The sequence below is a fragment of the Rhipicephalus sanguineus genome, chromosome 1, assembly GCF_013339695.2.
Source record: "Rhipicephalus sanguineus isolate Rsan-2018 chromosome 1, BIME_Rsan_1.4, whole genome shotgun sequence".
Taxonomy (NCBI): Eukaryota; Metazoa; Arthropoda; class Arachnida; order Ixodida; family Ixodidae; genus Rhipicephalus; species Rhipicephalus sanguineus.
Genome location: NC_051176.1, coordinates 199,996,923 through 200,018,796, shown reverse-complemented (window position 1 = coordinate 200,018,796; position 21,874 = coordinate 199,996,923). Strand labels below are relative to the sequence as shown.

The following is a 21,874-nucleotide window of genomic DNA, read 5'->3' as shown; positions in this document are numbered from 1 at the left end:
CACAGTGGCGAGTCCTGAGTGCCTGTCTTGTGTGCCTCCTGTTTATGTCCCCGTTTCTTAGCGCTCGTTTGTTTCACATCAAGTACGAACCAACTTGCCCAAGCACATGTCTTGCTAATCCTAAGTAGAGTTGTGTGAATAAGGCCGCTACCTTTGTTCATTTGAGTTAACATGTGAAACTGCGAATGCCAGTGTTAACGGCTTCCGTAAGGTGCGCGTGATTTGGCATCATTTGGCACCCTTGTCAGCAACGTGACCTCAAGCGACATCCACGCGACCACGCACTAGTCGTCAAGTGTGTCACACAGTCAACATATGCACCAGCGGCAGGACCAAACATTTACCTATCCCTCTCCACCCACCCCATTTGGCACATTCAATATGCCTCAAGTGTAGTACGTGGCAGAAATTCAGGACTACCGATCGCTCATCCCACGCTCTGAAGCAACTGACGCTGGTAATGCCGCGCCAGACATGACTAGACAACAATCATATTTCGTACGGATGGTTTGACTTCTCCTACAGGTAGAGCAACTGATGACTGTGCCTAAGCGAGGTGTCAACGCCAACGTGTCACATAAAACTACAATCACGATAGCAGGGCTTGCAGCATTTCGTGAGACCGATAAACCAGCACCCAAACGTGCCACGTTTTGGGACTCTACGGCAGCTATTCAGAGCCTGCGCCATAGAACTAACGAGAAGATGGCATATTACTTAGAAAAATGGAACCATCACCTGCTGAAAAAAATAATGACATGAGATCACCTCTGTGTTGGGATCATTGCGACAGTGAGAGGAACCACTTAGCTGACAAAGTGTTCGCGCACGAAAGAGAACGTACGTTTAATTTTTTTTTTTGCTCTCTCTCTCAAGCGCTGAGGATCTATAGTGATTGATTACCAGGCCGGTAGACCCCTGACGACAGCTTTCGTCTGCCTCCCAGAGCCAAAGCAGATGCTGTACCCCAATGCTGTCTGGGGTTACACAAGGGACGACAAGGAAGTCTTTTTTTTTCTTTAGTACAGACGATATAAAATATGGTCTCTGAGCCTAAAAAAAGCTTCATTTCTTCTACGATGCCATTTCTCCTACAGTTTAGAAGAAATGTAACTGAATTATACTTGTGCAGTGAGCCCCTCTACGAACGTTTTAGCGCTTTCCTTCTCTGTCTCCCTATCATCACCATGAACCAGCACGCGCTCTCTTCGTCCTCTTTTCCCTCTTCGTCCTCTTATTTATCTTCTGCTTGCAGAGACTGATGGGTGAGAGAACGAATACAGAGACAGAGAGAGAGAAAGAAAGAGATAGAAACAAAGAGAAAGAGAGAAATTCATGGCGAAAAAAATTTCTTGGCGAGGCAGGATTTGAAGCCGCGGACCCACGATCCGCAGGCGAGCGTCGTAACCACTTGTCTGTCCGAGCAGGCTAGAAGAGCATAGCATAGCCATGCATAGTATAGTATAGCAAGGGGGTAGGAAAGGGAAGTGACGGTGGGGAGGAGGGGAGAGAGTAAAGCGTAGCATAGAAAGAAAGAGAAATAGAGAAAAAGAATAGGAACAAAGACAGAAAGAGAAAGAAAGAGAGACAGAATGAAAGAAAGGTAGAGAAAGAAATGAAGACATAGAGAGAGACAGAAAGAGATAGAAATAGCGAGGAAGCGAGTAATAGAGACAGAGAGAGAAAGGGAAGAAAGAGAAAGAAAGAAATAGAAATAAACAGAGACAAAAAATACATAGAAAAACAGAGAGATGCGAGAAAAATAAAGAGAGGAAGAAAGAGAAAAATTAAAAGAAACGAAGAAGGCCGTCCAGCTCCGTACTTCCTTCAGAATTGGCACCACTAGTGCAAAGCTATCTTAATTTTTTAATCTCTTTGTTTTCTTCGTTTTTCCTTTTTTTTTTGCACTTGGTTACCAGAGTTTATATTGTCTGTATTGAACAGCGTCAAGTAACGAGCCCAGCAACAAAAGGTACATATAGTATGTGTCCACCGAAGTTTTTGAGTGACTGCGAAGTAATTGGTGAGCCCGAATCCTAAATACCCATTGCTGTAGCTGTAGTGTCATAGGCTGCGATAGCAGTGGCAGCTGTTGTGGACAGTTTTCCTTTTCTTTTTCGTTTGCCGATGGGGAAAGCGGGCATGAAAAGATGTCCTGATGAAGCCTTTGTGAATGACGACAGTGGCGTCGTCATTACTACATAATAAACGGACGGACAAGACAGTTACCTTCGAGCACTTAATTTCTGTTGCAGTAAAGAAAAATTAGAAGAAAAGAAAATGATTCCCCGCCGATCATTCGCTGCACGATACAGGACATAAATAATCCGAAGACCTCTACTACACTTTCCTTGAGTCAGAACTTTACATTGGCAGTAAACCTCGTAAGTTGACTAAAATGATCAACTGCTTTTTGCAAAGAAACATTGCAGGAAATGGAGAGAGAGATAAATGTAATGCGGAAAGGTAGAGAGGTTAACCGGAAGATAAGTAAGTGTCCGGTTTGCCCCAAAATTGATTGTTCAGAAAGCGGCTGGTCATCAAGGCGTGCTATCGTTGCTGAGAGCTGTAGTCTCTGGGAGTTGTAGTGAGGACAATGACACAGGATGTGCGCAATTGTTTCCTCGCTGCCACAGTGAGCACAGGCTGCACTGTCTGCCATTCCGATTCGGTAAGCAAAGCTGTTCGTGAAAGACACTCCAAGCCACAGGCGGTTTTTGAAGAAATAATTGCAGGGCATAGGATGGTTTATCCATCCTATGCCTTACTTGTCAAGATCTTTTATTTCCCGTGAGAAAACCATTCTTGAGATTGAATTGGAACACCGGAGAAACTCAGTTCAAGACAACAAAGATTCAACAGAAATACAACATGTAGTCTCAGAACTACTTATGTAATACTCGGTTAACAAGTGTTAACATTAGGTTCTATTAACAAGATGTTAACCGTACATAAACGTTATTAAGGTCAGATTCAAGAGTTATTTGATCTGCTAAGGTTAGCATTTCATGGTAAGCTCCACAAACATTGGCAAATAGTTCTAGAGAAGACAATACATAACCGTTTAAATGGGCCCTGCAACACTTTTTCAGCATGGTCAGAAAACGCTGCCGATTGGTAGTCGAGGCTTCTGAGAACACGCGAGCCAAACATTATAGCGCGCAGCACGCGGCCTGGAATTGACAATAAATTCTCAAAGGCAGCTATAAAGCTGTTCCTCTTCTCTCGACAGAAATGATACTTACGGCGTCACCGACACAAGTTCCGCGCCATTGGCCGATTTGAACACGGCGTGCTCGGTAGTTACTGCGGCCGCCATGGGAGGCCGTCACTTGCCCAAGCGATCGCACTGAAAGTACGCCGCACGTTCGAAGAAAAAAAAAAGAAAAAGTTCTCAAGGTCACGAGGCGCGCGTGTCGTACCTCCTTCCCCCGTGCCACCCCTCCCTGCTTAGCTTCCAGCGCTTTCGTCGGGACGAGAGAAGAGAGAAAGCAATTACAGCGCGCGACAAATCTATGTAACTCCGCTCGTACTGGACAGATCTTAAAAAATTGCGGTGGTCGATTCGTGAGGAAATAAGTTCCTTGAATGAAGCCATTCTATGGCTACTTGGAAAAGTGTTGCAGGTCCCCTTTAAGTGATTAATGCAGATGAGAAAAAGTAGGAGAGCTGGAATAGATACTTGGGGTATGCAGGATGTTACAGGACAGGAGCAAAGTTATGACCGATAGCTGTTACAAATGTATGCACTTGACACACACACACACAAACATTTAGTTTTAAAATGGTGGGGATTAGATGCAATGTATATTTGAATTTCGAAGAAGTATATGGCAAGCAATCTCGAAGGCACGGGCGCAGCCAGAAATTTATTTCGGTGGAGTCTGACACTTCTTTATTTTTCGGGGGGGGGGGGGGGGAATAGGTTGACTCTCTTAAGCCCCCCACCTTTGTAGTGCAGGGCACAGGTCATGGCACTGCCGCTGAGGATACAATCGATGGAGAAGAAAGATCATGCATTAACAAAATATAGCAAAAGAGGAGATGGGTTTCGCAAGATTAATATTTCTTAAAACCATGTTAGTGTTCGCTGAAATATGAACCTAATAATATGACAGTAAATAACATGCTCCATAAATTTAAACGGTATTCTCTATCATAAAAAAGGGTTAAAAATTAGTTATCAATTTTAGGAGATTGTACGTTGCTAGTTTTGTGCACTGGAACCGCCTTCCCACTTTTTCAATCCTTTTTGCTTCCACACGCTCGCCATCAGGATGGAGAGCTGAGTTGGCCAAACAATTTTTGCTCTCCAACCTGGTGCTGGTGCCCTCCGATGCCAGGCTGCCAGTACGCTCCCCCACTTAGCCGCGTGAACTCCGAAGAGAAGCAGACGTTGCCCGAAGCTGTTGTTGGGACGCGTGTACGTGCGGAAGAAGTTGATTTCACAGCTTGAGTCCTATAAACAATCACTGATTTATTTTCTTTGTCTTTCACCTGTCCTCTCACCACACGCGGTGTGGTTGTCGCCGGTTCTGATTCGGTCGAGGTGCGCGCCTTCTCGTGACCGCTACAGCACTCCCCCCACTCCTACCCTAGTGAGTTGCCGAACGGAGCAATATCAGAAATGGCTAAAGGTCCAGGCGAGCTCTTGAGCCCCGTCCGCTGGGCGTTCGTCGTAGGAGTACCTCTGGAGCTTGAGCTCGCGCTGCAGCTTAAGGTCTTGGCGGAGGTGAGAGCTCCCTTTGCAAAGACACCGCAGCGTTGCCGCTGACCGTGCGTGCCGGCGTGACACGGTCAAGCGACTCGACCACCTACCGACTGAATCTATCGATGGTGATGTGCTTCTCCCCACGACGGAGGACTTCAAATGGCCCATCATATGATGGCTGGAGGGGCCTCCGAACGGCGTCGTGTCGCACAAACACGTATGGACACACTGTGAGCCACTGGTCGACGTGTACGGACCGCGTTCCTGGCTGCCACGGGGGCGTAGCACGAAGTTTGCTTATTATATCTCGTAGACGAAGTGCGTAACCACTACTAACAAGTGGTTCTTCGACTGAGCTGCACGCAAAGAACTGCCTTGGCAGCCTGAGTGTCATGCCATACACCAATTCCGCGGTGCTGCAGCCAATGTCTTCTTTTAGGGTGGACCGCATGCCCAAAAAGACGACCGAGGCGCCTCCACCCAGTTGTGTTCTTCGGTTGCTGTGAGCGCTGCCTTGAGCTGGCGATGAAAACGGTCCACCATGCCACTGCTCATGGGGTGGTACGCCGTTGTACGTATGCGAGAAGCACCGATGAGCTGAGCGATGGCAATGAAGACACTGACATCTTGGAACGTTGTCATTCTTGCCATCACATATCAATCCTAAAGAAGCATCTGCACAATTAAAAACTTGCGAATATTGTTTTGTGTTTATTTTGAATACTTCTACGAAAGGATACGACGGCTATTTATGCAATTTACTGCGCGCGGAAAGGAGCGTTTGCAGGCTGGTTAACTAGATGGCACCACCATATCAACACTCGCGAGTACGCGAGTGTGTGCTTGCGGCGGATTGCGCCGGTTTGCGCGTCGTGTTAAAGCCCCTGAAACTTCGTTCGCGTCGTGTATCTCGTAGTTGTCATAGTGTCCCGTTGTGTGCGTTTTCTGTCGCCGCATACCACTCGACTTCATGTGACAGCCCTTTTTTTCTTTCGAGCTGGAAACTTCAGTGCATCGGTGCAAACCAGGACGGACGGCAAAGAAGAGATGAGACAAGCCCTGGAAGTTATGTACGAACTAGTCGCAACCGATTTTTTTAATACTTTTTAACGGCGATAAAGCTTCGTGGGCCGTGTAACTTTTGTTTCGATTGAAGCTTTCGGGAGATGTCTCACTCACATTCGTGGATACAGGTGTCTCGCCATTGCAAGTCGAATCAGCGCGCGACCACGGCCTACAGACTTTGCTTCGAGCTGCGAATCTGTCGAGTGACCTTTGTGCCAGCGAACGGAGAAACTTTGGTAAGGAGTGCCCAGTAAAAACCATGCACAAACAGGTGGAAATTTTAACTGTTATCAACCGGAAAAGCTGCACAGACAACCGTACACTAACACACGGCTTCACGCATCAAAACACAGCTGATGTTCTCTGAACAGCGCGTAGCTGGCTTAGGTTGGTAGATTAAAACTGATTACTACCGTCAAATATAGCGAGCGTCTCAGGGTCTGGCAACGCTGCCAACGATCGTTTTGTCCATCATGGCGGAACCCATGCGGTTATAGGTTTCAATGCATGGGCCCTATGGTGAGCTTTTCCTCTAGAGTCAGTATATTAACTCTATGGGGAGGCCGGCGACGCCGTGGTGGTACTTTGTCCGCTCGGCAGTAATGAGTTGGGCGTCGAATTGAGCTTTCACCAGAGTTCTGGCTCGGCTGTCCAAAATGGGAGTAGCATAACGTCGACGGTGGAGATGGTCGTCACTTCGGCTGTAGTCTCCATGGCGTCAATGCGCAAGATTGCCGCTAAGCCTTGTCCGCGTCACCATTGTCGGGACACGTGTAAGCGCGGAAGAAGTTGACTTCACAGCGTGAGTCCCTAACAATCACTGAATTATTAACACGAAAGCGTTTTATGACGGTTTCGTGTATATACAATAAAGGATGACAAAAAAGTTTCATTGACGCGTATTACCTGGGAATTGGACCCACGACATCTCGGTCCGCGACGATAGGTGCTGGGCACTCAAACCACTGCGCCACCGACACACATGTACGAGGCCCTACAAACGCGCCTTCTCACAGATTCTCCCTCGCCCGGTGCTCTTAGGTTTGCCAGGCGGTGTCGACGTCTGTGAGCGGGGATGGGAAGTACTGCGTCATGGAACTAATAAGCGCAGATAGGGAGTGTTACGGTGACGACGCAGTGTGCAGACAGTGGCGTAGGCAGAAATTTTTTTTCGGGGGGGGGGGGGGGGGGCACGCCCTTCATCTGACGTGGGGTCCGGGCAAGTAAGTGTGGTCGAGTGTCATTTCGTGCCCTGTAACACATGGATGGCAGAAAAAAATTTCGGGGGGGGGGGGGGCACGGGTTCGGTGTGCCTCCCCCCCCTGGCTACGCCACTGTGTGCAGAATGTGTTCGGCCGAAGAGCAGGATGTCGACCACCTTGTCCTGCGCTGCATAAGTCTCCCCGTCACGCCGAGGGCACCGACTTCTCGACTGCCCTGGGGCTCCCCGACTCTGCCAGTAATGCCACCAGCGACACGGCGAGTGTGACGTCAACAACCAAGGAGAGGCTGCGCAAATGGTGGATCAAGACGCGGCGGTAGCTGCTGTGCTGGACACATCGGGTGTTGTGGAAACAAGACGTGGTGGAATGACGCGAGAGACACGCATGGTGCTGGAGTTGTGTGCCTCCTGACTGCTTGCGTATTTATTGTTATTTATTTTTATTAGGGTAGGACACCAATAGTGAGTCCACCCAGTACAGAGAGTAATTGGCCACACACATCATCATCATCGGTTCGGGCGCCTCAATGCCAGCGAAGGAACGCTGGCCGCGCTGGCAACGAGGATGCGCCCTATAGACATTAAGTTACGTGCTATGCCTTTCGCGTTGTGTTATCGTGTGACGGCTCGTTGTCAGAGTAATACAGCTTCCACATGCGCCAATGGAGTTTCTCCGTACAGCTTCGAGTGTGATAGAACCGACTAATAGAACTGTTGCAATAAGCACCGCAGGAATGCAAAAATGCAACGACATCCACGGGCGAATGTCGCGCCTTGGTGGAGCGAGACACACGCCCCCGTAACGCATTCGCACGTTCGCGGCTCAAGCTACGAAGCTCATCCTCCTGCGTTCCTGAAGCGCAGTTTGGTAGTGTATGCATGAGCACAGGCATAGGTTACCCTATTGCTGGTTAGCGCACACCTTGCCGTTTCTCTTTTCAATTGACGGCGCTTTGAAGGAGTGCATATCGATTAGCAGTATTTATTATGTTCTTGTTGATGCCGTCTTTGCGCGTGATTAACCATATGCTGTGTCTAGGTATATATTAACAACTTCAGCTACCAGAAGGGTTAAATCATGTTCATGGGCGTTAGTCGTCGGGATGGAGATGTGCCACTAGGCGTCAACGTGGCTTTATCCACGTCAAACGGTGCTATAGCTGCTAAACACCAATAGGCATCGTGCAAGCTGTAATATATCAATGAGCAATAAACAATCATCTACTTCTGGGAAGATAGGCGTCACTTTCGTGTTATACCGATTCCTATGACTGAGGGATCAGCCACATTTTTTTAGAACTCGGGGGCAATAAAAGGAGGAATTTGTGGTTATTAATATCAAAATCAATATCGATTGTGTCCATAGGAGGAAAAGAACATCGGGAAACATTTGGGAGCATGATAGGTATACCGGTAACAAAATAAGAAAACTGAATTAAACGTGGAACGTCAAATGAACTGGTTGTTGGGCTAGCTGGTAGTTCATTTTGTTATAAGATTAATCGAGCGTGAAATTGGAACATTCATACACGCACACACCTACGCATTCGTGTTTGGCTGCGTGAATATGCGGGCGTGTGCGTGTGTAAATTTGCCATTTTTGCGCTCGTTTAATTTTATACAAAAAGAAAAGAAAGCGTGGAACGGCACCTTTCCCACAAAATTATTGCCCGTTAGGTCAATCATACCTTTAATGGCATTATTACAACGAAAACTCCGGATGATTTCATTTGTCCTACGTATCTCTGGAAGCTTTACAAGACTGACGCTTCCGCTTCAACGGGTGTTTTCTTGTATGCAAGATCCATCACTTTACTGACGTCCGAGAGCACTTGTTTTCCTTCTTGGTAGCCGGCGAGAATTTGCACGTTAGAAGATTCTAAATGCAGTCTAGAAGACGGCAGCTTATGCATTATCATCCTCTCCCTTGGCCCTTACAGTCTAGCAACACTGCCATGGAGCAAGATAACACAGACAGATAACACAGACAGGATGCCTACAGGTGGCGCTACCACCACCGCGGCTCTGCGCGGCTCTGATCCGCTGAAAACTGCCACCGAGCACTTTCACTCACCCAGCCAAATCGGAGGAACGTCTAGCTCACGCGAGCGGCCGCTGTCTCGTGTCGCAGTATTTTGTATGGCCGCAAAACGAGAATGCATAGAACACATTTTTCTTGTGAAGTTATTCTAAAAAGTGAAAGTTTTGAAAGATTCTGGGAAGATTTCTTGTAAACTGGATAAATGCCGGCAGAGGGAAGCGCGTGTTCATTCGAGAAAGTGTCAATCAATGGCGTTTTATTTGCGCATTCAAATTATCTATTTCCGCGCTCTTTAGTGGTATGCCTATTACGTACATTTATATTAACATAAACTCTGAGCGATGGGAACAGCTGCTGGCCAGCGAGAACCTGGATGATCAGCTGAGTCTGATTGACCGGGCCCGTAGAGCGGCTGCTGCAAGCGGAGCCCTGGACTGAAGGCCCCCCCACCGCAAGTCAAAAACTCCGAATACCCGGAGCTTCTCCGCAGAAATTCTGTTAATAAATGTTTTCACCACCACCACCTACCATATAATGAGGGTGAGCCTCACAGGAATTTTTCTTTCGTCGGGATAATAGCGGTGAAATCCTGATTTTTTTTTATTTGGTGACCTCTAAACTTCCCTTTGCATAAATTCTACTCCAGGGCACAGCTGATCAAACAGCTAAGTATATTTACTGGAAGGCTATGCAAGCTTCCTGATAATGACCGTATGGCACAGCTCACGTTCATTTATCAAACGACGCCGTTATCACGCCAAAACCAGTAGTAGGAAGCAAGGGTTCACTCACCAGGAAAATCGGAAATTCCTCTACGATGGTTCTCCCAAAGTACGGAAATATGAGCACACTTCCGATTCCAAATTTTATCCGCTGCTGGTGCTCCTGGTATTCGATTTGCAGAAAGTATTTTACGGGAACCGTCCCAAGGCGCTAAAGGAGATGTATTGAAGCAACTTCTTTGACTAAAGCAAGAATGCTCACATCAGCAATATACCTAATTTTGCCCCATTGGACTGACCATCTCAATGGTGGCAGGTTATTGAGGAAATGTACCGCTGAACAGAAACACTCCACTAATTTGCGCAGAACTACCTGTAGACCCTACAGCAAGTGAACGATCTTCTCACGCTGAGATACACGGTGCCAGGAAGTTTGAAAGCTTTCTCCAGGGTAATTTCCCGAGGCTGTTATTCAAACGCACAATATCTCAATAATGACACGCACTTCGTGTACTTTTATTGATGACATGGCCCAATGGAGCTAAGAGCTAGGTAATGCGGCAATACATGGTGTATTGTAAACACCTAGAAAGCAGTGAGTTATAGGAAAGATTAGGGGACTAGTGTTTTACAACGAAGGACGAACGGGTGTAGATGGTAAAGCAAGACTCGCTCGCTTATCACAACCAAGCGGCTTCTGGCAAGCAGATGTAAAAACTGTGAACTAATGAAAAGCACTACGTGATGGCATAAATAGAGATGGCGAGGGAACAGCATAAAGGTCGGTGGAACGAAGCGAAGGTGTGAGGTTTGCAGAAATAGCGCAGCATACCGTTCGAATAACCCGAAAGCGTTCGACGTTATTTTCCAACTAACGTTCTCAATGGCTCGCACGGAAGAAAATATATTCGCACACAGTCACCACAGAGGAAACGTCCGAATCGCTGCGCACAGCGGGAACGGAGAGAATGTTTATCGGATACGCGTGACGCCGTCGCGCAGCCTCCACGCAGCTCTCGCGTCGGTTCAAAAAGCGGCATGATAGTTCGCGAAAGGGGAAAAAAGTATATATATTATTCCATGGCTCAGTACTTGTCTAGCCAGCATGAATTTCCCGCATTAAAGTCCGCCAAGTTCGTCTCTACTCAATAAAAAAGGATGCATAAAACACGCCGAGATTTTCATTTTTCTTCTATAGAGTCCGCTATACTCTTGCCTGAAGAGGCCTTCCTGAAAGTGTATGGCTGCAAGAACATTACATCTTGCCCAGTTTACACAGAAATCTGTCCGGATTATTCCTTTTCTTGAAATGTCAAGGGTAATTCGGCGTTTTTAACTTAGCCACTTGTAAATATGAAACCGAAATATCATTTGATGTTCCCCACTGGGGCACAGTTTCTAACAAGCACTGTATAATTACTAGGAAATATTATTTGAATACGTCGTCAGCTCCACATGTCAACTCCGGTGCTGATGAAGAGACCGGGTCCCAGCTTGTCTCATGTTTTGATTGACAACTTTTGGATCAATTTAATGAGTAATCCCACGCGAGTAATTTTGTCAGTCGGTTGAAAGGACGCGAAAACAATAAAGGGAAGAAAAAAATCCTTCTCGCGCGCATGGCGACAGTGTTTTTATGAAGGAAATAAATATGCGACCTTCTTCGCTCAAGGCTTCTGAGAAAACTGTTATTTGATGGTTCGACATCGCATAGTCCACTCCACCTCATGGTCCCTCTTCTTGGCGACGTTATTTAAGGTCGGACCTAAAGCTTGTGCAATCGACTGCGCAAAAATGAATTCGGCGTAGCGAGACTCTCGTGGTTAAGCACGTGCCAGCAAAAATAAGCACACGAAGAGAAAGAAAAAAAGCGACGGCGGAGGTTTTATTTTCGTGCTCCATGAGCATGGCGAAAACGCATCCCGCTAAGACGGAACTCGCGCCAGAGCCATTTCGCCGCGCGCGCTTTTTCTTCCCATCCTCGCGCGCGATCTTGTCACAGTGCTGAATGTCGTGTCGCGGAACGACAGCAGTCCGGGAAGCTCGGGTCGACTGTGAAACCTGCGCGCTACACGAAAATTCCTTTCTGCTCCCGGCCGGCCCAGTGCTCGACCAGCGACGCGCCGCCCAGGAAAGTAAGCGCCCGTTTTCGTTTTGCTGCTTCGGTGAGGGGACAAAGAAGTGCAAGAGAGGAAAGGGCAGCACCCTTCTGTGCACTTTTTCCGCCCGTATAAGAACGCTCCCCCCCGAGTGTGGAGCACCAGAGTGCCCGTTGCAACAGCAACGCATACTATACTTACTACCTGGTGTGCCACCAAGTATACGCCAAGACACCACACCGACCTGGCCTTGTGCACCACAGGCGTCTTCTCCGAATACTTCACCCGGAGTACGCGAACAATGATCGGCACGAAATTCTGGACCTTCATCGTCGTCCTTCTAGGTAGGCCTGCTTTGGATGACACCCTCGCTTTCCTGCAACGTCGGATTTAAGCCACGGCCCGGCTGTTGAAGAACGCTGTTTCGCATCCGTGCCGCTGCTCCTCGTGCAGTTTGCTAACCATACAGCAGTGCGGAATGGCTCGCATGTTTTGTTGGAGTGTTACGAACGTAGGATTGTATGTTGCGAAGTTCTGAATATGTGAAACGGTGAACGATCTCTGGACGTGTAAGTGCTGACCCCCTTGCGTGCTCAGAGAATGTTCACGCGTAATGTTGTGCAGGAAATAACGGCAAGGTCTGAGTCGCTCTATAACGTTTACATTGTTATTGTAGGAGTTACCCACGTAATTTGTCGAGATAGCTCAACTTATCGAGATGATGGAACCCGTTTGTAGGTGCGGATCTACACAGAGCAAATCAGCTTTCCTTTCCTATTCAACGAGCTTGTGGAATGCAACTCTATGCACGAAACAAGCATTTTTATTTGAAAATAATCTTACTTTGATTACATTTTGGCGCAGAAATGAAGCGAACTTGAGAACCGCAATTAGGCAGATTCTTAGTTTGCAAAACAAAGAACTTTAAATGCATGATATACCAAAGTGTGAAGAGCGTCATCACCGGCATTTAGGCGTCATTTTCAGGGCTTGCAGGACGTGTGAACTACTTCAGTAGTATTTATATGCAGTCGACGAGAGGGACAGAACCCAAAACATAAAGAAACATGTTTTATTTGTCAAACAGTAGGCCGTTTTTTGTTATATTAAGGACCCTACTTTTAACGGAACAGCATATAATTTCAGCAGTATTTTCTTTCCTCGTAATACTATCTCAAAACACTTACTACAGTCTGGTGTAGTTGTTTCTTGCCATACCGCGAGTGGGCCACGCTTGTGCTTGGCGTTCCTCTACTGCTTAGGCATATAAAACGCAATAGAAGACATTATCACGTGACAGGTCATATGGCCCAAACGAAAGAACGGTTCATCATAATATGAAGGCTGGATGCAATGTACCCGTGGTAGAACACGAATACTGTGGAAGCCAACGTTTCGACAACGAGTCTTGTCTGCATCAAAGCTGCTGCTATCAGGTACATCCCCAACTAAAACATCCGTAGGCGATCTGATAACACGTTCAGGGAAAAGAACAGCTCTACAAATAGATAAGGAACCCAGCGATGGCGCGAGAAAACGAAAAGTTAATCGCAGCATGAATACGTGATTCCATTCGATATAATTCAAACAAGATAGACATTCAGGGGAAGATGAAGGCTTGAAGTGAAGAAAAACCTTTCAGTTGTTGCCTTGACGAAGACAAGTCCACTTGTCGAAAAGTTGGCTCCAGGTACCTTCCCTGTTCAACCATTTCTCATCAATTCCATATGATGTCACATGATTCTCATGGAATGACGTAAAGGCGCATAAAACGCAAGCGAACGTATGCGCTTTACAAGATTTGCTGTGGAATATATCAAGGTGCTCATTTCATCTTGTATGTTCCTTTCGCTCACGCAACAATAAGCTTACGTAAGATAACGCTGTTAATCACAATCTTCCAGTGCTCGCCGTCCCCCTTGTCCATAACGTGCACCCTTGCTTGGATAGTTTTTCTTCGTGTTCTTCTTCTTCTTTTGTCCTATGTCATGCTCCCAAAATAGTTAGCTCTATACGCTCAAATACTCACATCTGTGATCGCCCATGTGTGAGCTGCAGGGACTTGGCACTGCGTGATGTTTTCCAATGTGTGGCGTCGTTGCCCTTTCCTTCGTTGATATATTCCTTAGTGTTTTTCTGTTAAGCAATTACGCTTTACGGAGATCTACAGTGACTACTGCATTTTAAATTATCGGAAATTACCAGAAAGAGTTAGAAAAATAATCATTACCGCGGAGACAACTGCAGTTATAATTTACTATCGTCCTAATGGAATCGATAGTCCATTATTGATGCAATCACACCAATTCGCTGAAGTGCCTTCAAGTTTAACTGACATAGGAAAATATCGTTTCTTGTAAGTAGTTGCCTATAAATGAACTTTTAGTTGCCAACCAATTGGGGGTCCTTTACTACGAGAACACCAGGAGCGTTCCGAAGCGCTTCACTACAGTAAGGGATGACTAGTAGCAAGTTTTCAACGGCAATTAATATTAATGTGCAACCTTGTGTGCAAATGCTTCCCCATAGTACATGCCATAGTATGACGTTGCCATCGTATCGCACGCAGGGACTCTCGGTTCACTGGACGGCGTTTACGACACCAGGAGTTCCAACACGAAGGATCACCGCAAGAACGAGGTACAAATGTTGGGGAGGAAGTACAGTCGCTTTGCGGCGTATAACCGGCAGCCATTCACCACCATGCGTGTTCCCAAAGTATAGTCATAATCGACGCATGAATAAGACAAAAAAAAAAACGGAAGTATCGGTAGTGCATTCTAACTTCTGTGTATTCGTGACAAACTAATGCGACTTCGTAATATAGCTTACAGATTTATGCTAATTAGAGGATTACTCTCTTTATTTAAGATGTGCACCCTTTGAAGTGTCAACTCATGAATAGTCAACAATTATCACCAGTCCTGGTTGCGTTTCCTTTCTCAGCTCTGCGCGAGTACTACCCTTACGTCCGATAGGGACACGAGAAAAAAAAGGAAATGCAAGTTCAAGAATATTCATTAGACACACTGTGGTTTGCTACTTTGCCCTGAGGCAAAAAGACAGAAAGAGTACTAGTTGTCCGAACACGTTAAGTTGCATACCGAGTGTATAACGATCGCACAGATGTATCAACATAAGGCATTGTAGCAATGCTGCCGTGGCTTTCTTTGCAAGTGACGTGCACGGCCATGGGCCAAAGTTATTCGCTTCTGAAAACAGTACTGAAACGCTATCGAGGAACTGCTACAAAAGAAATGAGACAGGACGCGTACGTGTTTTAGGATATGAAAATACCAGAAAAGTACTGTCACATAAAGCGTATGAACGTCACATTTTTGGCTGTTGCTGTCGTGTGACTACACTGCACTATAAAAAGATGGGAAAATCTTTGTAGCAAAAGAAAAAAAATATTTCGTAGTTTGGATCATCATCCTCGTATTTACGGCCACTGCTGGGCAAAGTACCCTCTAAGCGGTCTTCAGGTACCTCTGTTTTGAATCACCGCATTCCTTCTTATGGCTGCAGAGGTCGTACGTTCGTCACACCACATAATTTTCTGCCGTCCTCGACTGCACTTTCTTCCCTAGGCACCCATTCGGCAATTCTACGTTGCCGTTAGGTAACTACTTATCAAATCTTAATACTTCCATCGCGAACGCTGTTGCACCCCTTCGAAGTTTTTTAGCTTATAAGTTTCGCAGTAACGCAGCAGTGACATGAAACGATTTAGCTGTAGCACTGGGGTGCCAGAAATACACTTGATTAAATTTCATTAAAGTAACGAATGAAAGAAGTAGCCGGTAGCATGGCGCACTCTATATTCCTTTCGAAAATTCTATTGCACGTTGAACACAAGCTCTGCGTGGTGTCTCGCTGCGCAGATGCGACAATCGCTGCCGTCTGGGTCGTCCCTGGTGTTTGTCAACGCAAGTACCACGTTCCGTTGTCGCACTGTCGGCTACTTCGCCGACACGGATACCAACTGCCGACTCTATCACGTCTGCCACCGCGTGCCTGGATCCCAGTCGACCTTCTTCTACAGGTACTCCTTCCAGTGCCACAACAAAACAGTCTTCAACCAGGTAATTATGAATATACGTAATACTGACAATATTTATGTCGCGTCATCAAATTCGAATTATCCTAAGATTTGTTTCCTGCTAACGTTCTTGCTATCTTTTTGGCTACTGATTATTGTTAATCTCTTCCCTTCCGTTTTTCACGCCGAGATCGAAGACAGAGGTCAACCCATTTACAACGTTTAGGTCGTCACCCGTCGGCCGGCGAGGCAGTGAAGACACTGTTGTGCTTCTTGAGGACGACGGGCTCGTGCGAACGCCTTTCACTAGTGGTGCAGTCCCGTACGCGTCTGCGAATTCAGCGTACATTTTCTTCTCTCTCTCTCTCTCTCTCTCATCTTTCTACTTCCCAATCCCCCAGTGAAGGGTAGCTAGCGGACTGCTGTTCTGGATAACCTCCTTGCCTTGTGCCTTTCTGTTTCCTTCCTTCCTTATAAAATATTGGGTTGCGTGTTTGATCTTGCTTAACGCATTTCACTACACAAAAAAATTCCGCACCGTATGGGAAAAGGCTTGTTCCCTCGCTATTATGCGCAGTTAACTTGAAATACTCAAATGAATAGCTACAAATCAAGCGCGTTTAGTTCACTCGGCCTATTGTTTTCAAAGTACGAGAGCTTTATTCCCACTGCCCATAACCCGAATATCTGCATGTATATGGCTAGTAACAAGGTTAGTTCGCCATCCCTAACGACATTGCTGGATTGTACCCACAACTACAAACTACCCTGTGAACGCAACCCTAAGTGAAAAGATTGAACGTTATTTCTTCCGTAAGGGATCCTATGAAGGGATGTAATAGCCTTACATATCTTGAACTCTATTGAAGTAAGTTGTTCCAACAACCCAACACAGCGAATGATATGCCTTGCTATACGTGGTAACCTGAGTTTGGAATGTTTTACGTCACGACAAATTTAGTGCACATACAGATGAAAGCGGGGGCAGACGCCAGCAATATAAGAAAAATAATAGGAATATTCGAGAGGCTTTTTTGATTTGTGAGTTATAATCATACAAAGCAACTGACAATGTAACTAGATATAGCATAATGCAAGTTGAGTGTTACGTTTAATCAAATGCCGAAATAATAAAGTGAACGGAAATAAAAGTACATGAACAGATGCCGCAAAGCGGAGACCGCACTCACATCGTTCACATCACGAATACTGCGCTGTGCCAACTAAACTACCGCAAGATCATCATTTAAAAAATCCGCATTCTTATGCGCAGGACTAGTTGTTAGTACGCTCTGAGCACAGTCCAAAATTTTGAACGAAAGAGAACTTATCCTGTTCTCCAACTGTCATTCAAAACGGCTTTCACGCTAAGGAAAAAGAAAAGAGGGAGATCCCTTTTATGTGAGTTTTGACTTGCCACGTATATGACTATTTAAAGGGACACGCGAACTCCCCTTGGAGATCGTCATACCCTCGTCGGAGAGTCGTGGGCCCACAAGAAAGTTACCGTATCGCTTTAAATAGTGTCATATACGTGACAAGTGAGGACTCCCCGAAAAGGGTAACACATACTCTCCTTCTTTTTCTTGTGTGTGCTCCAGGACAGCTTAGAAAAAGGCTCATCTCTTAATTGCTTCTTGGGTGGCGCATCACTTCGTATACATATACCAAGCTTTGCTAATGCTACAGCATCTGCGAATTCTACTTATCTTCTCGCAGGCCACGCTGACATGCACTAACCCGGACGAGTCGCTGCCGTGCGAGATGTCCAAGGACTTTTACTTCCTTCACGGCAACGAGCTGGACGACTCGGACTACAACTCGGACGGCGACTTCCTGGAGGACCTGTTCGAGCCCGACTTCCACGTCCCCGTGTACGAGCCGCTGCGTGAGGAGCCGAGTGTGTCTCGGGAGCGTCAGGAAGACGAGCTGGACGACTTCCTGCTCGACGCCTGGGCACCCGTTGAGACTCAACCGCTTGAAGAGCGCGAGCAGTTCGGTCGCAGGCTCAGCAAGACGTCCCGCGAGGGACGGGACCAGTCGCGCGCTCATTCCGTCGACCCTTGAAACTATAACGGCCCGTCAGGGCACTTTGGTTCGGACTCAAGCCCGTAAAAGCCTCCAAGCAACGTCCCAAAACGAACCGTTTGTCACTGTATATAGCTCCAATCGTAACTCCAACGGCCGTGCGCTCACACTTTGACCTCAAAGCATCGATCAGTTTTTCTCCGAAGGACGCAGCTTACACTTAAGCAGGAAAAAAATTGCCAGATTTCCTCCAGATTTCCTGCCCTGGCACGCCGCCGCCGTCTCTTTTACGCGAGATGAACTAAGTCGGATAGTTGTAGTTACTTATTTTAATTTGTATTTATACCTTAAACGCCCCATTTACCGGGCGTTAGATGACGGGTGATGTTATACAAGACACTTCGAGCGGGATAGCAGAGCGCCGCAAGCAGTTCTGCTTAGTTTCTTCTTGTCAAAATGTCTTTTTTCTTTCTGACAGGTATTAAGCTATGCAGAAAAACACGTGACCGTGGCCCTCTTCTCGATTCTCATCTACCGAAAAGTCCACTTTTCAAAGCTTATGTGTACAACTCATTAAAGACGACGCTTACCAACGAAGATGGGGTACTGAAAAGGAAAAAAAATATATGTACGATGGACAAAAGTCACTCGCTCCTGGAATGAAGAGGTCGTCTGTTGAGATGTTGAAATATATTTTGAGCACGTTAGAGTTTTGCTACTGCTGCTAACTTCATATTTACTCATTATTTATTTAGTATTACGATTTTTTTTTTTTTTTGCGAAGATGGCCACGAGTTTCAACCTTGTCGTTCCTCTCGGCGTTATGCTGCTCCCCCTTAACGGTTCTTTTTTTTTTAAACCCCATTTTACAGTTGTCGTATGTAGGAATATGATTTTGGTGCTGCTGTTCTTCCTAGGTACGGGTAAATAAAATTCCTGGACATATTTGTGGGCAGTGTGTTCATTTTCGTACGAGTGAAAAAAAAAAAAAGATACGGAGATTTTTAGTGATGTGAGCGCCGAATCACCTGACACAATCACAACAGTAATCAAGGAGCCCTTACACATATCCTCCAGCGCTCACTGCCCGAATAAATTAAGCGCGCTTGTGATTATTATTATTATTATTATTATTATTATTATTATTATTATTATTATTATTATTATTATTATTATTATTATTATTATTATTATTATTATTATTATTATTTAGACGTCATTAAACAGCGCGAAAAGACGAGGACACAAGAAAGAAACATACAAAACACCGCGAGCGCACGACGATTATGTTTCTTACTTGCGTCCACGTCATTTCGCGCAGTTGAATAACGCCTAAAAGCTGTGAACCAACTAGCCCGTCAGAACGTCTAACAGGATTCTTCTTCTTATTATTTTTTAGATATGAAAACATGCATATGCAAAGAGGAAAATGAGACGAAGCAGGTTGACAACTGCGTCCGAGAGGGGCAAAACGTCTGCCTACTCGTTAGAAGAAGTGTGTAGGCGGGATTTAAAGAGGAAAGACATGACCTGATGACAGGCTGCGCAGACAAAGTGAAGTAATGACACATAATAGAGTGCGCCAGTAAGAGAAAAATAAGCATGTCTGACAAGAAAAGAAGCCAGAAAAACAAAAACGTTCCACAAGCGGAAGGCCAGGTCATTTTCCGAAGTAAAACAAGCAGCGCAGCGCGAGCCTGGTCGCGTCGAGAAACACACCCACTCGCAGACAGGGAATCGTCGAGGGTTTTTAGATCTTAGACCAAGAGTGAGAGAGAGAGATGAAAAAAGGAAGACCGGGAAGTTAACCAGATATTAGCATCCCGTTTGCTACCAGCACTAGAGTGGGGAAATAAGGGCAGGTTTTATTACAGCGAAAGCTGTTATGAGATCATTTCACCGGCCGTTTTTGGCGCCGTAGTTGTCCGCCGCCGCCGCCGCCGGTGTCCGTAACCAGTATCGCTCGAAATAAGAAAAAAAACTAATAAGAAAAAAAATTCCAGGATGGAACGAGGTTCGAACCTGGTCCTCTGCGTGGGAGCCCAGTATTCAACCTCTGAGCCATACCGGTGCTTGAAACTGCTTTGCTAAAAGGTCCTATACAGGCTTCATGTCGGGAAGGAACCACATTAGCGTATGCAATATAGCGTGGTAGAAGAGTAAAATAGCACCAAGCGTAGCACAACGCGAATTCTGTAACCAGGCGTCACACAATGCGAATTGCGCAACGAGCAGGTTGTTGAATGCTTCCAACCCATTACAAAGGACCCTGCCATAATTCTTCATCATCAGGCACAGCATCAACAAAGTGCGCATAATGCCTTACATGGGTTTAGCAGGTACCAACGCTCTCCGTAGAATGACAAAAAATGGCAGAGTGCCTGCTGGCCTACTTCTCAAAAATTACAATTTTTATAGCGTAGTGGGTTCCTCGCAAGTGCACTTGGATTGGTTGCCAAGGAAGCCCATAAGCGCATGATACACTTCCTCTGGGTCTCAGTAAAATTACAATGATTTATAGCGTAGTGGGTTCCTCGCAAGGGCACTTGTATTGGTTGCCAAGGAAGCCCATAAGCGTATGATCCATTTCCTCGGGGTCTCAGTAAAGTTCTTCGCTCCCCCCCCCCCCACCTGTCTCTTTCCCACGTCAACGTATGGTATAGAGCATGACGGGAGAGGGAAATAGCGACCGGGCGTCACCCAATGCAAATTACATAACTGGTGGGCCGTTTAAAGATTCCAACCCATTACAAAGGGCTGAGCCATAATTCTTCATCGTCATCAGTCGTCGCGTGAACAAAGTGCACATAATGCCTTACAGACGTGTAGCTGGTGCCTCGCTTCTCCGCAGAATGACGAATAATGGCTTAGTAGGTGCTTCCAAACTTCACAAAAATTGTGATTTATGGCGTAGTGGGTACCTTTCTAGTGTACTTGTATTGTAGCCCCAAGAGAGCTTAACGGGCTCTAGAAACGCCGCTCTTCCAGCTTTCGCTGTGACTGTGCTGCGGTTTTAGCGCAGGCCTGGCGTTTTTTTTTCCCCTCTCTCTCTCTCTAGACCATGCATCTTAGACCAAGTAGACTATGTTCCTATAGTATATAGCGCCTTGCACTGATCAGCAGTCCCCTCGCTGACCATCGTGCGCGCCTTTTCTTTATTTTTTTATTGCAGTGTTCTTCACTAAGACCAACTCTTCCCTTAACTTTCCTTAATGTGAAAAAAGTCGCATCAAATATTCGAGAAAGCTTCCACGTCTATATGATTGATGCAGCGCTAAAGACGAAGACGAAAGGAACACACAGTGCACAGGACGAGCGCTGACGAGCGCAGGAAGAGCGTCTCCGTCTTTAGCGCTGCATCAACTATGCAATCATTCCAACTAGCCCAACTTTCCATTCTACTTTACGTCTATATTTCTTTCTCTAAAAAAAAGATATTGCGTTCTTGATGGTGCCTGCACCTCGAGTTCGCGCTGAACGGATAAATATATTTATCCCTGTATTTATCTATGTATATATACATACTCGCACCTTGACTGAAACATCAAACAATATCGCCTTCTTTATGTAAAAAGCTGATCTACAGCCGCTAGTAGTTCGCCTACAGAGCCGCTTTTTTTTTTCTTTAGTGGGGGGAAGGGGCGAGGCGACATTTCGTGCACGATGTGTGCTGCGAATTGCTTTGAGAAACAAAATCAAAAAGAGCTGTCACATTACAGATTACGGTTTCCTACATAGTACGTGGACTGTACGCATGGCCGCCGCCGCCTGCTATCACCGTCATCGACAACGGCGTGAGGCGTGCGCGCGTGGTACTGTTACGACTGGGGTAGGGCCTTTCGGGTGCGCGGCGTAGGATACGAGGTCCTGGCATCCCACCGCTGCCACCACTGTTAGGAATGAGGTTGCGTGGCCCATCGCTATCGTGCTCGGAGTAGTCAGTA

At 46.3% G+C, this 21,874-nt stretch overlaps 1 protein-coding gene across 1 annotated transcript; it reads left to right on the top strand.

The window, feature by feature from the left end:
• Positions 1-4,627: 4,627 nt before the first annotated feature.
• LOC119387490 (uncharacterized) lies at positions 4,628-18,568 on the top strand. The gene is made up of 5 exons (XM_049412336.1): positions 4,628-4,732; positions 7,121-7,259; positions 14,430-14,500; positions 15,745-15,945; positions 17,622-18,568. The coding sequence occupies exons 1-5, from the start codon at positions 4,628-4,630 to the stop codon at positions 17,967-17,969; spliced, it is 864 nt and encodes a 287-aa protein (XP_049268293.1). The 3' UTR covers positions 17,970-18,568.
• The last annotated feature ends 3,306 nt before the right edge of the window (positions 18,569-21,874 follow it).